Here is a 15,231-nt window from a genome sequence, read left to right on the forward strand (position 1 = left end):
GCAGCCCTATTTTCCTGGCCACCACACACATACTTGTCCATCTAACTACCGCACGGGCATACTGAGGCAGTGCAGCTGGTGAGGGGAAGGGCACTGACTTTTTCCGAGTATCCCCAAACAGGTTGTTTAGAGAAAAATGCAGCATGAACATGCGAATGGTCCCCCTCCCACCCCCAACCATTATGTGTTGGCTCTCGGGCCTGGAGTTCCCCCTCTCAAGCCAGCTCTTGCTGGGAGACCAGCCTCAGGCCACTAGGCATGTGGGCACACAGATACACACAGACACAGACACTCCCCAGCTCTAGGAGAAGATGAAGCCAGCAGGCTTTGGGGAAGGATGAGGGCGCCACTATGGGTCTCTGTGGGTTGAAAGGGAGGCGCCTATGTGCCCATCGCTGTGGCGGCTGCTTTCAGGTCATCTACAGCGATCACCAAGTGTCTCTTCTCATTAGTTCCTCCCTCCCCAGCCCCAGCTGTGGGCCCTGGAAGCCCAAGGGGGGGGCTCAATGGTCTGCCTTGGCTGGCTCCACAGTGCCCCTCTGTGGTTGGTGCGGTATCTGCATCCTGCATCTAGGAAAGGAGTGGGGCCGAAGACCGTACTCACTTCTACCTGACTATAGATGAAGTAGGTGCCGTCCACCAGTACCTCCAGCTCCCCACTGCGGGGGTGCAGTTTAAACACCTTGGGGTTCATGGTGATGCGAGACCAGTCATTGAGCACTCCACCTGAAAGATCTCAGTATGAGAGAACGGCAGTCACTCAGTACATGTCAGAGAAATAGCAGTCACAGAACCCAGCCCCCCACCCCACCCCCAGAGTAAGCCAGGGCCCTGGTCACCCCTAGAAGCACCAGAAGGGCAGCAGGCAGGGCCTTTGGGCCCTGGGCTTCCTTCCACCTTCAGAGACAGCACTTATTTGGGGGCTCTCCCGAGGGTCACGCGGGGAAGTCTGGGCCTTTGGCCTCCTGATGAGTCCTCAGCCATGTTCTCAGCTCTAAGACTTAGCATTTGACTCTGAAGCGGAGGACATGGTGTCACATTCCCACTGTGCCACTGCCGAGGAGTTCAGGTTAATTGGGCAGGCCCAGGCCATTCCCCTCTGGGGCCTTGAGTTTCTTTGCTTATAAAATAAGGAGGATGGAAGTTTCCTGCTTGAGGATTCTGTTATTTTTGTGACTTCCTGAGAGGGATCTGGGTCCTGTGTCTTCCTTGTCCTGTGTGTGTGTGTGTGCACTTCCATGTGTTCCTAGATCTAGAACATGGTGTGGCCCTAGAGATTGCCTAGTCTGATTTCTAAGCCCTTCGTTGTCGGGAGCCATTAAGAGAAATTAGAATCTGAAGTAGATATTTTTATCTGGACTTCCTCAAAAGATCAATACAGACCAGCAGAGCCGCGTATTGACTTTTTCTCCCTATCATGGTTAAGAAGGAATGGGCTATCGAAGATAAAAATCTGAGATTCCTCTTTTGATTCCTTTCATAATTCTCACCTTCCTTTAAAATGCATCATAGTCTTATTGAAAAAGCTTTGGGCTCTCAGCAATCCAGCAGGAGGGAGGCTAACACTGTTTCCCTTTGACCGAGAATGCAGCTGCCTGGTATGGCCAAGGTCGAACCCTTGGCAGGGCATTTTGCCCAGAATTAAAGTAAAATAATGAGGCTCAAAAATTTTGTTTAATACCATCAAGGCTGAGAAGTTCAGGGGCTTTCCGGCCTAACAAGATGTCCCAGGCTCCACTTAAAGATAACACAGATAGTTGATAATTTAGCATAGGTTTTTATCTATACCTGGAGGCTTCTAAGGCTTTTGTTTTGACTATAGTAAAAATCCTGCTCTCTGTAACTGTGGGAAGCTTTCTTGGGCTTTTGGGGGAAGGGGATCTTTAACTTTCTATATAATAAACTGGTGACTCCATTATACCTCGGAGCACTCTGAGCTAACAAGCTGTGCTTCCAATCTGTTTCGTTCTTTACATCCGACGACCACCCTAGGCCACTCAGATAAATCTCTGGTTATAGAGCAGGATCTCTATACTTCATCCCTATTTTATAGATGAAGAAACTGAGGCCTGTAGAACTATGTGTCTTGTTTAGGCCACATGAAACCAGGATTAGCCCTTAACTTGGTGATGGTCCTCCTTTTGGGCTTCACCAAGCCTGCCAGTCAGATCCAATGCGTGAAGCCCTCAGTAAGTGGAGTGGATGCCATGAAAGGCAAACACATGATCTCTGTCTGGCCTCAAGGAGCTTGCAGTCCAAGGGGGAGACCAGCTGATCACATAGAGACAGAGAACAGACAGAAGCCGCTGTGCCAACAAACATCTCTCAATAGCTTGGTCAGAAAGGTGCCCAGGCACAGTGCTGGGGAAGGCATGGCATGCCACACTTCCATTAACTGGGCCAGGCAGTCCTGGGCACACCAGCTCTCCTTTCATAGTTCTGTCTGTTACCATGGGCCGCCCCTTAACCTGTCTCCATTTTAGGTCATTTTTGGACACGGTTTAAGGCATTATTTTGTGCGTGCCTTTGTAACCCAAGCTAAGGGAAGAGTGAGAGAGAGAGAGAGAGAGAGAGTGTGTGTGTGTGTGTGTGTGTGTGTGTGTGTGTGTGTGTGTGTGTGTGTGTCACTGTGGAGAAGCCCCTTCTTTTCTGCCAATGGGTTTGTGGAACTGTTGAGACAACAGGCACCCAATAAGCTCACTCATTATTTCCCATCAGGACCCTCGGGCCTCAGTTTCCTGGTGGTCCCTCTTGAAAGCTGCTAGCATTTCCTCCAACTTTCTGGCCTTCTCTATTCTCCAGATCCCCCAGAGGATGAAGGCCCCTGGGATGGCCCCTGTCCTCCCCTCCCCCCCATCATTTCAAATAAGAACTCATGGGCAGATGGGAAAACCTCCAGATTCCTAGTCCCCAGGGGCATGAGAGTGAGCACAAAGCATCCTTTCCCAAAGCACATCCAGCCAAGCCACTCCCTGAGGATCCTGGGGACAGGAATATGCTCAGGGAGTCTGCCATATGCTTTTGTGGGAGCAGCTGGAAGAGTCTACTTGGGGACTGGGGTGGCCAGATTTCAAGGTCAATTTCAAGGCCCAGAATGGGGCCTAGACCAGGGTAGGCACATACCACCTGCAAGGACTGCCTGGGGTTTGAATCTGGCCTCAGACACTTCCCAGCTGTGTGACCCTGGGCAAGTCACTTGACCCTCATGACCTAGCCCTTACCACTTTTCTGCCTTGGAACTGACACACAGTATTGTAAGATGGATTATAAGATGGAAGGTGAGGGCTTAAAAACCAAGAGACTGCTTGGATGCTCGGGGGCTTGGGGATCTCCCCATCTCTTCCCCACCATCTCCCTCCTCTCTGCCTCCCATCGCTCCCCCCATCTGCCTGGAGCCTGGCATCCAAGATGGAGGAAAGGGCCTTTCGTGTCCCCTCCAGCCTAGCAGCCTGTTCCTTTGGCCTTACTCAGACAGGGGAAATGAGGGCGCAGAGCTGGGAAGAGGATCAACAGGCTGGCTTTTGGGCCCCGGCTCACTTCCCAGGCCCTCCCACCTTTGTGGCTCCAGCTAAGCCTCCACTAAGAGGTGGCTGCCCAGTGCTCCTTCAGGACGGATGGCCCTTTCCTATGTGGGCCCAGGTGGCTGGCCTCGGCTGGGGCACGGCCTGGACAGGGGAGGGCACCGAGGTTCATGCAGCAATTCCCTTTTGCAGAGCTATTGGTCAGATGGGTGTTTGGTGCTGCTTAATAAACGCTTGTGACTGACCGACTTCCATGCACACACAGAGAATGAAAGGCCGCTTTCCCCCTCTCTGCACCCGGTCCCCATCCCGGCCTGAGCTCCCTCCCATCCTCCTCCTGACTGTGTGAGCTTAGACAAGTCCCTTTATGTCTTGGAGCCTCGGGGTGAGGGCTTAATTTCTTCCCTCAGAATCTTTGCACTCAGAATGCTGCTCCATGACCTAAAGGCCCTCCCTTCCGGCTCCAGTGGCACATGGTTCTCCATGCGGATTGTGTGGGCACAGGGAAGTGCATGAATGTCTCTGGCAGAGCCGCGCCTTCCCTTGGGAGGGGGGAGCTGGGCTGGGCTCAGCCACAGAGCTCCTCTTGGGATTCTTACCATTCTTCACTTGGATGGCGGAGCCTTGGCCTTGGAGGTGCACCACAGCCGGCTGCGAGGGAGAGAAGCGGAGAGCAGACGTGAGGGCTGCTGGTCTGGCCTTCTGCACTTTCCTCTGGCCCCGTCCTCTGGCCCAGGGTGTTAGTGGGGGGGGGGGACCGTGCTACGGAGGGGGGCCCAGAAGAAGCTGACAGGGGAATCCGGAAGCCAGGGCCAACTGGGAAGAGATCTGCTTTGGTGAAGCCTAGGAACTCCGGAGAAGGGCTGGAGGCCTGCAAATGGGGGTACCATGACCTGCCTCGCATGCTGAAGAGCAAGGGAAGGCACGCTGGTGCTGCTCAGGGATACTCTCACCACCTGTTGCTGCCCGATGGAGCGGCACGGTTGGCATGGCAGGGAGGACACTGGCACTGGAAACAGGAGCCTCTGGCTACTCTCTTGCTATATGACCTTAGGTAAGTCCCTTCCATTCTCTGAGGCCACTTCCTCATGTGGGAGGGAAAGGAAGGTAGGGGAAAGGCGCTTCTGACGTCCTGTTCAAATGGAAGCCCAGAAAGCGAACAAGCCTAGGGGCATCCCCAGGTTTCACCCTCCCCTGACTCACCTGGATCTCCCGAGCTCCAGCCTTGTCAGCCGTACCTGTAAGAGAATGCCAGGGCTTCAGGGTGGTGGGAGGTGAGGGGCCGAGCTGCTTGGGACTTAGTGCGAGGCCATCGCCAGCCTGCTTTGCATTCTTCCTGGCAGCAGCTACTTGGAGGGAAGCTCCCCTGCCTCCCCACTCCCTTCCCTCCCTCCCTCCAGGCCTTAGGGATAAGGCTGAGAGGGAAGCCCGCCTTTTTCTGAACTGGGCCCAATGGGCACCTTGCTAAGGAGACAAGGGGTGGGTATGGGTATCCTCAGCCCCCAAAGCTCAGCTGATTTCCAGAACTAGGAGCCTTCATGGTCCCGCTTTTGTCAAGAAAAGCCGTGGGGTATGGCAAAAGAAGCCGGAGGGCCATTCTGTCACCTGCTAGCTGTATGACTTTGGATGAGTCACTGCCCACTAATGGGCCTCAGTTTCCTCCACTGTAAAATGATGTTATGACTTGCCTTGACTACCACTACTTATCCCTGCTTTGTGCCATTCAATATTGTTGGCATCTGCCCTAGATGGGGAAAAGCTGGGGAGAGAAGGATCTCCAAGAACCCAGCCCAGAGACTCCCATCAGCCTGAATTTGCCCCGTTGGTCACCAGAGGTTACAAGGCAGATCCCTTGGGGATGCAGACTCTGGGACTTGGCCTTGCTCCTTCTGCATCCATACTCCCTAAGCATCCCCGAATGCATGCCAACTGCTTCTGCTTCTGGGGCTGGCCAGGAAGCCCAAATTCTCACGGGCCCAAACTCTCCCAACCAGCTAGGCGTCCCCCTTTAGAGGTCCCTTCCAGCTTCATGGAGAGCATTTGGGCCTCAAAGCAGGGAGTCCATTTCTCCCCTGGGAAGCCCCAGAAACCCTGGTAGCTGCTCATGTGGTTACACTGCAAAGAGAAGGCTTGTCTGTCACAGAGGGGCAAAACCTAGAGGTGGCTGGAGGCTTCCTGGGAGATGCGCCCTTTCAGCCTGCAAGACTCAGGTGGTCGTTGCCCAACCCCAATACCCCAAACTGACCGAAGGATGCTTCCTGCATCCCCGCAGATTTGGAGGTACTTGGGCCACGGAGTGGGGAGACAGAGACACTCACCTGAGGGGCCCTGCAACCCAGGGGCACCTTGAGGCCCAGGAGGCCCAGGAGGCCCAGGGGGTCCCATGACTGTTGTCCCAGGGATGCCAGGAATTCCTGGAATTCCTGGAGGTCCTTGGGGGCCTGGAGGCCCGGGGGGACCTGGTGGGCCATTTGGTCCAGGAGGTCCGGCCTTTTTTCCTGAGAAAACAAAACCGAAACAATACTCAACATCGGACCACCAAAAGCCCAGGGCTGGACCCCCAAAGAGAAAACTGTCAGCCTCCCAGCCTCTCTTCTGGGGGCCTCTGAGACACTGAAGGGATAGGACTCGAGGCCTCTAAGGATCTTTGTGGCTCCCGGTCCTGTGATCCTGTGAACTGACACAAGTGAGAGACTGAGGCTCTGCTGCTCTCCTCAATTTTGCTTTCCTTAAGGAATCCCTGAATACTAAGCAGAGGCTACCTGAGAAGAGACAGCCCTGACTCCCTCGACAGGCCAGCTCCCCAGGGCTTCTTGGGGTAGTAGATGCCCTGGCCCTGGAGCAGCTCTTCCGGGTCTTTCCTGGCTGGTACCCTGGAAGCCTTGGCAGAGGCAAGCAGTAGAAATAAGGTTCAGCTTTCCTTTGGAAAGAGGGCAACAGAGACAAGGCAGGACAGGACAGGAGGCCCAGATGGAGCGAGGGCTAGGAAGAGGCTTGACAAAGGAGTATGACAACTAGCCAACCCACCAGCAACAAGGCAGCAGCAGCCCACAGCACCCCGTCCCTAAGGCCCACCCACCTGGGGAAGCTGCCTGCCCTCTGCTGTCCTTAGGCAGGCCTGGCAGGGACGCCAGAGGGTCACCACCCTTGGTGTGCAGGAGGGCCCCAAGGCTGCCCGCTTTTCTAGGAGCTGAGGGAGCCGGCTTCCCCTCAAGTCATTCCTCTGAGCTCTGCCCACCACAAGCCTGGATTCCATTCATACGGCCTTCCCCCATGTTTGCTCAGAACCCTTCCAGAACCGTGCCAGGCCCGCCTTTGAAATGTCTCTGCTCGGGTCACACTAGGGCCATCTGAAGGAATGAAGGCACTCAGCTTGGAAAGGAAGTCCCTTGGCAGGGCACATGAGAGCCCTTTTCCAGTACTGGCAGGGCTTCGTTCTGCTTTGGCCCTCGAGGGCAGAGTCGGGGCCGGGGCCCGGGGGTAGAGAGAGGGAGACAGAGACAGAGAGACTGAGACAGAGGGAGAGAGACAGAGACAGAAACAGAGACAGAATNAGAGACAGAGAGACTGAGACAGAGGGAGAGAGACAGAGACAGAAACAGAGACAGAATCAGAGATGGAAAGGCAGTGAGAGACAGAGAGGGAGGGAGGAAGACAGAGAGAGAAAAAGAGAGAGACAAAGACAGAGGGAGAGAGACAGAGATACAGAAATAGAGAGACAGAGGGAGAGAGACAGAGGGAGAGGGAGAGAGACAGAGACAGAAACAGAGACAGAGTCAGAGACAGAGAGAGACAGAGAGGGAGGGAGGAAGACAGAGAGAGAGAGAGAAAAAGAGAGAGATAAAGACAGAGGGAGAGAGACAAAGAGAGACAGAGACAGAGGGAGAGAGACAGACAGAGACAGAGGGAGAGAGATAGAGACAGAGAGACTGAGACAGAGGGAGAGAGACAGAGACAGAAACAGAGACAGAGTCAGAGACAGAGAGAGAGACAGTGAGAGACAGAGAGGGAGGGAGGAAGACAGAGAGAGAGAGACAAAGAGAGACAGAGACAGAGAGACAGAGACAGAGGGAGAGAGACAGAGAGACAGAAACAGAGACAGAGTCAGAGACAGTGACAGAGAGACAGAGAGGGAAGGAAGAAGACAGAGAGAGAGAGAGAGAAAAAGAGAGAGACAAAGACAGAGGGAGAGAGACAGACAGAGACAGAGGGAGAGACAGAGACAGAGAGACAGAGAGACAGAGTGTGTGTGTGGTGTGTATGAGTGCATAGCTGGGAGGGCCACATTTAGGTCTCACAATGAGAGCTGTCTAAGGGGAGGCCCTTTCCCTCAGTGGAGATGCAATGTTGGACTCCATTCCTCAGGCGTCCTGGCCAGCCTTGACCTTCTAGGGCTCTCTGGCTCCCAGGCCTCCCCCACTGAAAGTAGGTGTCTTGGCCACAGGAAGGCAGGCCATAGCCTTCTGGTCCAGTCACATAGAAGGCCTGAACCTCTTGGCCTCTGAAGGAGAACCAGTGAGCCGATGAGGTCTGAGCAGAGAGGTCAGTAGGGTTGGAAGGCTGGGACCCTCGTTTGGGAGTCAGCTCTCACCTCAGCGGGCGGGTCTCGGGCAAATGCCCTTCTCTCCCTCGGCCTCCCTTTCTCCTCTCCATCTCCAAGACCAGCCCTTTCAGCTCCCCAGGCCTACATGCCCTGAGGGGCCCTGGGGTGTCAGCAGAAACGAAGAGAAGAGACCAACAGGAACAAAGCGCCTGAGAGGGTGGTGCTCTGCCAGGGAGCAGGAAAGCAGCTTGGGCAATGGTCCAGGAGAGGGACGAGGGGGCAGTGGGAGGACGCAGAAGAAGAGGAGGCGTACTGCAGCAGAAGCCTTAGCTGCGCGGCTACCAGGGGCTCCAAGGCAACTGGGGCAGGCCTTGGATCTCCAATGGGAACTTCTAAAGCAGGGGAAACTCCAGGAGCAATCAGGTGCCAAGCCTTGGCAATTCTGCTCCCCCCAAATCCATCCCTTTCTCACTACCTGTAGGTGGAGCCTTGAGGAAGCAGGAAGCAGATGAGGGGGGCCTTGGGGACAGCAAGGGCAGGGACACCGCTCATCTCATCCCATCCAATCTCATCAAGAACACTGCACTGGTGCCGGAGAGAAATGTCCAGTGTGGTGGTGCCAATGGGGCAAGAGCAGATGTCTTGAACTGTTTCGGTAAGGAGCTAAGCTTGGCCAGGTTGCTCCACCTGGGGCATTCCCTCTACTTGGAAAAGGACCAGGCCCTGTTCTGCTTGGGCAAGGAATGTAAGTTAAAGAAGAAGGGACTCGGGCTTGTGGTCAATGAGAGTTGTCCCCAAGGGCCCAAGTGTTTATGGGAGGTGCTGGCCTTGCCGTCTCTGAAGGAACAAACAGTGGGATGGTTGTGGTCCCTGCCCACTCCTGGCAGTCTGAGTTGCTAGGATGAGATGGCCTTCTTTGGGCTGACAGTCGATACCACTAAGGAGAAGAGGGAAAGCCTGTGAGGCCAAGAAGCAAGGGGAGGTTTGGGTTCCTAGGGGTGCCCACCTGGTGCTCATTCTGAAAGGCAGATCCCAGAGCTCCAAGCCCACCTGCCTGCTGCCAGCAGGAGGATCAGATGCCCTGAGAAGAAAAGGGAAGGCGAGGACGCCAAAGGCTCTGCCTAGCCTGAGCTCTCCCATGAGCTCGCTTAGCTTATGAGTACAAGAGCAGTGCTGGGGCCGCAGCAGATGCTTCTCAGCACTGCTGACTGACTGAATCTCTACTGCGATGGCATGGAGGGTGGCCAAGTCAAGGAGGCCACATTGGAAACTATGCTGAGTGAGCATTTCTTGGAAGAAAGGCCCTCCCCTCCCCCCCCAAGGAAAACCACATGAGACGGCCACCTTACCCTTTTTCTTGTTTTTAACTGGACCTGCAAAGAAAGAGAAAAAATGAAAATTCCTCCTTGTTCACAGGGAAGGCCTAGGCTTTGAGGTCTACAAGTCACTCAGCAAACAGTCCTGCTTTCCCTGAATCCTTCCTTCTGCCAGCCCTACGAGGGAGGGAGGAGGGTGCCAGCCCCAGGGACTCTGCCTGCTCCCTTTCCACCCCTCTCTCCCTGCAGCTTGGATTCTGCTGCCCCCCTCCCCACTGATTCCCGTCCTAGAGCAGGAGCTCATCGCCTCTCGCCTGGCCTACCACAACAGTTTACCACGTGGACGCCTTGCCCCTAGGCTCCCCCTTCTCTAATCCGGCCTTCATCAGGCGACCAAGTTGGCATTCTTGGTTAAAAACAAAAACAAACTTGAAGAAATCGTGTCCATTTTGTTTATGATGAACTGAATCTCGATGGTTCGGTAACCAGAGAACAGAAAAGAGGCTCGCGTGGAGTGCCGTGACTTTCTGCGCTACGGTTGGTTTTTCGTGTGTGCTCGATATTGAACAGCACACAGCCTTGCTCGTCTGTAGCTCCTTCTGAACTTCATCTGTCCACGTGGACAGTGTGTGTGTTCAGAGTTTATCGGGGCATGACTGGCCTCAAGAGTCCAGTGAAGGCGATATTTGCCCATGGATTCAAAGGAAGCCACCCAGTTGGGTTTACTTGAAGCTGTGACTCTCAGCACCCCACACCTGCCCACCCCAAGCCTTTAGGGGTGCCTGCCTAGCAGGAGAAGGTACTGGAAGGCTTCATGCTCTCCACGGCCTCCTGATGTCAGCGTCTTTCCACATTTCAGGCAAAGATGATGCTAGTCCTTCCCCAGAACTATTACCATTCAGCAAAACAAAGCTCCCTCTTGCACTCAGGACGCCTGGGCATACTGGCCATCTTGGCAAAGGAGGACGGCAAAACTCCCTTCCTCTGCCAGTGTCCCACGAATACTTTTTTGGTCTTTTCTTTTTGACGTCCGTGTCGCACCCATCGACTCCCTCCCAGTTCCCCCACCTTCTCCTCTGTAGCCGGTAAGCACAGGCCTCATTTCCTCCCGGGTACGCTAGGGCAAGAGGCTGCTGGTCGGTCTGTCTGCCCCAAGCCTTTCTCGGCTGTTGGTGGCTTCCTAAAGTGCAGGTCTAACCACGTCGCCCCCTCGTTCAACAGATCCCAGGGGGTTCCATCTCTTCTCCAGGGCCAAATACAAAAGCCCCGGGGATTTATACCCCTTCGCAACCTGGTACCCCCTAGCTTTCCAATCTCTTTACCCCCCAAATACTCTTGGATCCAGTGACACTGGCCTCCTGGCTGCTCCTTGCACAATACAGTCCTTCTCTGGACTCGGCCATTTTCACTGGTTGCTGCCCAATGACTGGAACTCTTGCCCATCTTGTCTCTATCTCCTGGCTTCCTGTGAGATTCAGCTAAAATCCCACCTCCTACAGGAAGCTTCCCCCGATTCCCTTTTAAGTTCAGTGCTCTCTGGCTCTTGGATGATCTCTAGCTTATCCTCTCTGTAGCTTGCTTGTACACAGCTGAGCTCACCCGTTTGATCTTTACGATAAACCCATGTGGTAGGCAATGAAGGCATGTGTTCGGATGCCCATTCGGAGCCAGAGAAAGGAGAAGACTTGCCCTCTTTTACCCAGTTTGGTGAAGGTCAACCCTCACAGCCAGGGCCCTGCTGACTTTCAGTCCAAGCTGCCACCCTCCTGTGAGAATGGAGCTTGATGCTCCCGAGTGGACCGTTTTCCCCGGGGCAAAGGGAGGGTAGCGGCAATTGATTTTGCCCATCAGGCTTTAATTTGCCAGTTATTACAAGAGTACGGAAGATGGTAATCCATCCATGTGGGGAACACATGCCCGCCCAGGGTAATTTAAGCATAAGTGAATGGGCGCTTAAAAAGAAGTGTCAACAGTTTCACCGACAGTGAAGTCACAGACAATTTCACGGAAATAACTTCTAAAGAAAAGGGTCCCAACCACTTCAGGGAACTCAGACGATCCAAGCCCAACTTGGGTGACAGCCACTATCTGGACACAGAGCCCTTTGAGGTTTCTCCCAGTCAGGTCTGGGGGAAGGGCAGGGAGGCCAGGGGGTGAAGCCAAAAGGGCACCAGGTACGCCGCCTCTGAGGCCTGGGCGGTGACCTCCAGCAAGTCATTTGACTCCGCTGGGCCTCAGTTTCCTCAGCCAATAAAATAGGGATGTGTTGGGAGGAATGAGACCGTGTTTACAAAATGACTCTGAAGAGTTTGATGCCTTTTGATTTTGCTCTCACAGCCATTCCCAATGTCCCTGGTTTTTGGTAAAAAGAATGACCCACGGCCCTTTCCCCCTTAACTTCCCCAAAGGGAGTGCCACACTTAATTGTCACCAAGGGGCTAAAGTACCACGAACGGGTCGCATAATGCATTCATGTTTCTCTCAGCTTCGTCCAAAAGTGAACTCCACACTTAAGAAAAGGCTCCAAGGGTTTGGCCACGTGAGCAGGTCACTTGGCAGTGTTAGTACTTCTGCTCCCCAAGACGCTGTGACCGATGAATTTCTTTGTGCCCGATCACTGTAGAGAGCTTTTCCTTGTCACAAAGTGGCCAAGCAAGCGCAGCCAGGCCAGGCCCCTGTTCTCTACCCAGGACTCTCCACCTTTCTACTGGGGGAAAGGAGGCAGGTTTCATCACTTGTTCTCTGGGGCTAAGATTGGTCACTGGATTTGACCTGCTATTATTATTTGTGTGATTTTTGCCATGTCTACTGATCGCTCTGGTCCTTGGAGGCAGGAAAAGCTGAGTTCAAAGCTGACCTCAGATACTTAGTAGCTGTGTGACCTTGGCCAAGTCACTTAACTTCTCTTTGCCTCCGTTTTCTCATCTGTAAAATGGAGATCTACTCCACTGCTATAATGATCAAGTGATCATTTTGTGAAGCATTTAGCACACACTGCCTGGGACATGGTAGAGGCTATTTAGTTACTTGTTTGTTTATTTAGTTATCTCTTCTGCTCACGGCAGGCTGCGTCACATCAGACAAGTCTTCCCAACTGTCTAGGAATTTCTCTCTCTCTTTGACTTAAGTGTCCTGCTTGCTTCTAACAACCCAAGGATAGTGCAGTCTAGTGGCAATCCCATGAGGACCCTTATCTTTCTGAGTTCTAAGTCTTGCACGAGTCTCCTTTCCAGACAACAGGGAAAGGGACTCCTTGCCCTCTCCCCTTTTTTAGCTCCCCCATAGCACCTCCTTGACATTAGCTGGCATAGACCTGGACTGGTTCTGGGTGATGGTGGTGGCTAAACATGTGGCCCAGGCTCAGTAGGGGTTTGTCCTCCTGACTTATCCCTTGTAACGTTCATCTTATGAGAATTGACCCATAATTCCATTTTGCTGAGAACTCTTGAGATTCAAGCTCTTGCCATTCTGGCATGGCTGTTCAGAAAATAGCTCGGTCCACAGGGTCCTTGCAGTGGGGGCAATGAATTTCCATGGCTGGCAACCTATGTTCCAAGACTGGCTGGCCTCTGTATTGCTTGGACCCCTCTGCCTCACTTTTTTCATGTAGTCCTTCTGATTGGCTTAAAAATTATTTATTGAAAACTTTAGATAGAATGTTAATACATCCTAATTAAACTTGCTCAGTTATTTGCATTTAAATTCCTTTAATTTCAAGGTCCCGAATGTCCTAGTTAGTCAATCCATCAACAAGCACTGATTACATGTGTCTGACAGATGTGCCGAGCAAGCATTGCACTAAGTGCATGGGCATACAAAGAAAAAGCAAAAATCAAGGAGCAGCTTCTCAGTCACAGCCTCCCAGTCTTCATCTCAGGACTCTTTTCTTGTACTTGTAACTTGCCATGCCATTTTCTCTCTTGCATTTATTGCCTCAAAATCTCTTTAGATTGCTTGACATTCTTTATACCTGCCAGCCTTCATCCCATTATAATACCTATTACATGGATGTGATGTAGAAGCAGTGTTCATAGAGAATCAAACTCAGGTCTTGGACTTGGAGGCAAAGTCCTCTCTGACACATACTGGGGGTCCAACCCTGGGCAAATCATTTCACAATCCAGTGTCCTGGGCAGTTCTCTAAGATCACATACACTCTGCAGAGAAGGTGCTGACCCACATTGGTAGAGGGGATTTCCTCTCCCAGGAATTTCCCATTCCAATGAAACCCTTCTCCATACCCCTCTATGAATGCATCATGATTTAGAAAATGACTCCCTCACTGATAGCTATTTAAGTTGCTCACATTTTTTGGCAGTTCCACATAATGTCAGGTTGGCCCTTTTGTTGTCAGCTGGTTTTTGACTGCCCTCTCAGGTATAAGGATGAAATATTAGAAAATAAGTATTATTTTATTAGTTTAGAGATAAGAAGCAGAGAAGCTGGAATTGGAGGTGCCAACAGAGCTGAGAGAGGGTGTTAATTTCAACTGTTGGCAGTTATAACCATTTTTTCTATGACGGTTACATGCTCTGGGTGTGGCATTCTGACAGTTGGCTCCTGGCATTTGACAGAGCCACACGTAGGTTCTTCTTTTCTCTCTCAGGGCTGGAGAAGGTAACATCTTTGCCTCTCTCTATCTCTGTCTGAGTGAAAGACTTGAAGGAGTGGAGTGTTTTCTTTTTCAACTTGGGAAACATTATTCATTTATCTGTTACTGTGTATAGATTGGTTAAACTCTGAAAAGACCAAAGAAAACCTGGTCTTTGGTTTGGACTCTGAGTCTGTTAAGGCTCAGAGTCTTAACCTGATTCTTGTTGAGACTCAACCAGCTAGCCTTGGTTATCTTTATAACTTAAAGACGAAGTTAAGAATTATAGTAGTAGCTTTAGTTAGAATAGTATAAAATTTTGTTAGTTATATCAGGGAGGATTAGTGTAGTCTGTGAACCACAGGAGAAGCAGTTCCTTGTAGAACCTGGGAGTTTATTTGGGTGGAGTTAGAATCCCTTAGAATAAGAAATCCTTTTATATATATATATAAAGTTTCATTTTCTATACAAGAGTTTCTTTAGCATTCCTTGTGCCTGGCCCTGAAGGGAAGTTCATCTTTGAGCTTCACTTCACTTTACTACTGAAGATACTTTTGAAAATATCTATCAAAAGTATCAGGAATCAGTTTTCATCCTTTATTTCCTAGGTATTTGTCCTTATTTTTGTCTCGCTATTTTATTTTTACACAGGGCAGATCTTAGGATGTTTCTCATCTATTTACCAAAATGGAACGTGGAGGTCAAATGTGAGAATCTCTTTTTCACTCACTGAGCCCACCTTCCCCATTCCCCAAATCCTATTGATGAAGCACTCCTTCATAAAAAGAGCTTCAAAAAGCAGTCATCCAGCTTCTGCATGAATACCTCCATTGATGGGGAACTCACTATTTATTTAATAAGGTAACCTATCCTACTTTGGGATAGATCTAATCTTTTTTTTTAAACCCTCACCCTTTGTCTTAGAATTGATACTGACTATTCATTCCAAGGTAGAAAAGTGGTAAGGGCTAGGCAGTTAGAGTTAAGTAACTTGCCCAGGGTCTCACAGCTAGGAAGTGTCTGAGATCAGATTTGAACACAGGACCTTTCAATTCCAGGCCTGGCACCCCATCCATTGTGCTACCTCACTGCCCAACAGATCTAACGGTTGACGGATGGTCCACGGTTTTTCCTGCCCTGGCTGGCAGCCCTGAATCTGGGAATAACTTTGTGAAGGAAGGAATCAATGTCAGACAATTGCCTCTGAAACTTCTCACAGTTGGGCTAACAATCCCTTGACTCAATATAAACTCCTGTCAG

At 51.7% G+C, this 15,231-nt stretch overlaps 1 protein-coding gene across 1 annotated transcript in view; it reads right to left on the bottom strand.

The window, feature by feature from the left end:
- Positions 1-381: 381 nt before the first annotated feature.
- EDA (ectodysplasin A) overlaps positions 382-15,231 on the bottom strand; it is a 174,160-nt gene continuing 159,310 nt past the window's right edge. The window contains exons 4-9 of the mRNA XM_044682864.1: positions 9,414-9,437; positions 5,840-6,019; positions 4,725-4,759; positions 4,121-4,172; positions 601-735; positions 382-482 (exon numbers count right to left, since the gene is read on the bottom strand). Of these exons, the coding sequence (XP_044538799.1) occupies positions 382-482; positions 601-735; positions 4,121-4,172; positions 4,725-4,759; positions 5,840-6,019; positions 9,414-9,437 (527 nt within the window). The remainder of the gene's footprint in view (positions 483-600; positions 736-4,120; positions 4,173-4,724; positions 4,760-5,839; positions 6,020-9,413; positions 9,438-15,231) is intronic.

This window comes from Gracilinanus agilis, chromosome X (assembly GCF_016433145.1).
Source record: "Gracilinanus agilis isolate LMUSP501 chromosome X, AgileGrace, whole genome shotgun sequence".
Lineage (NCBI taxonomy): Eukaryota > Metazoa > Chordata > Mammalia > Didelphimorphia > Didelphidae > Gracilinanus > Gracilinanus agilis.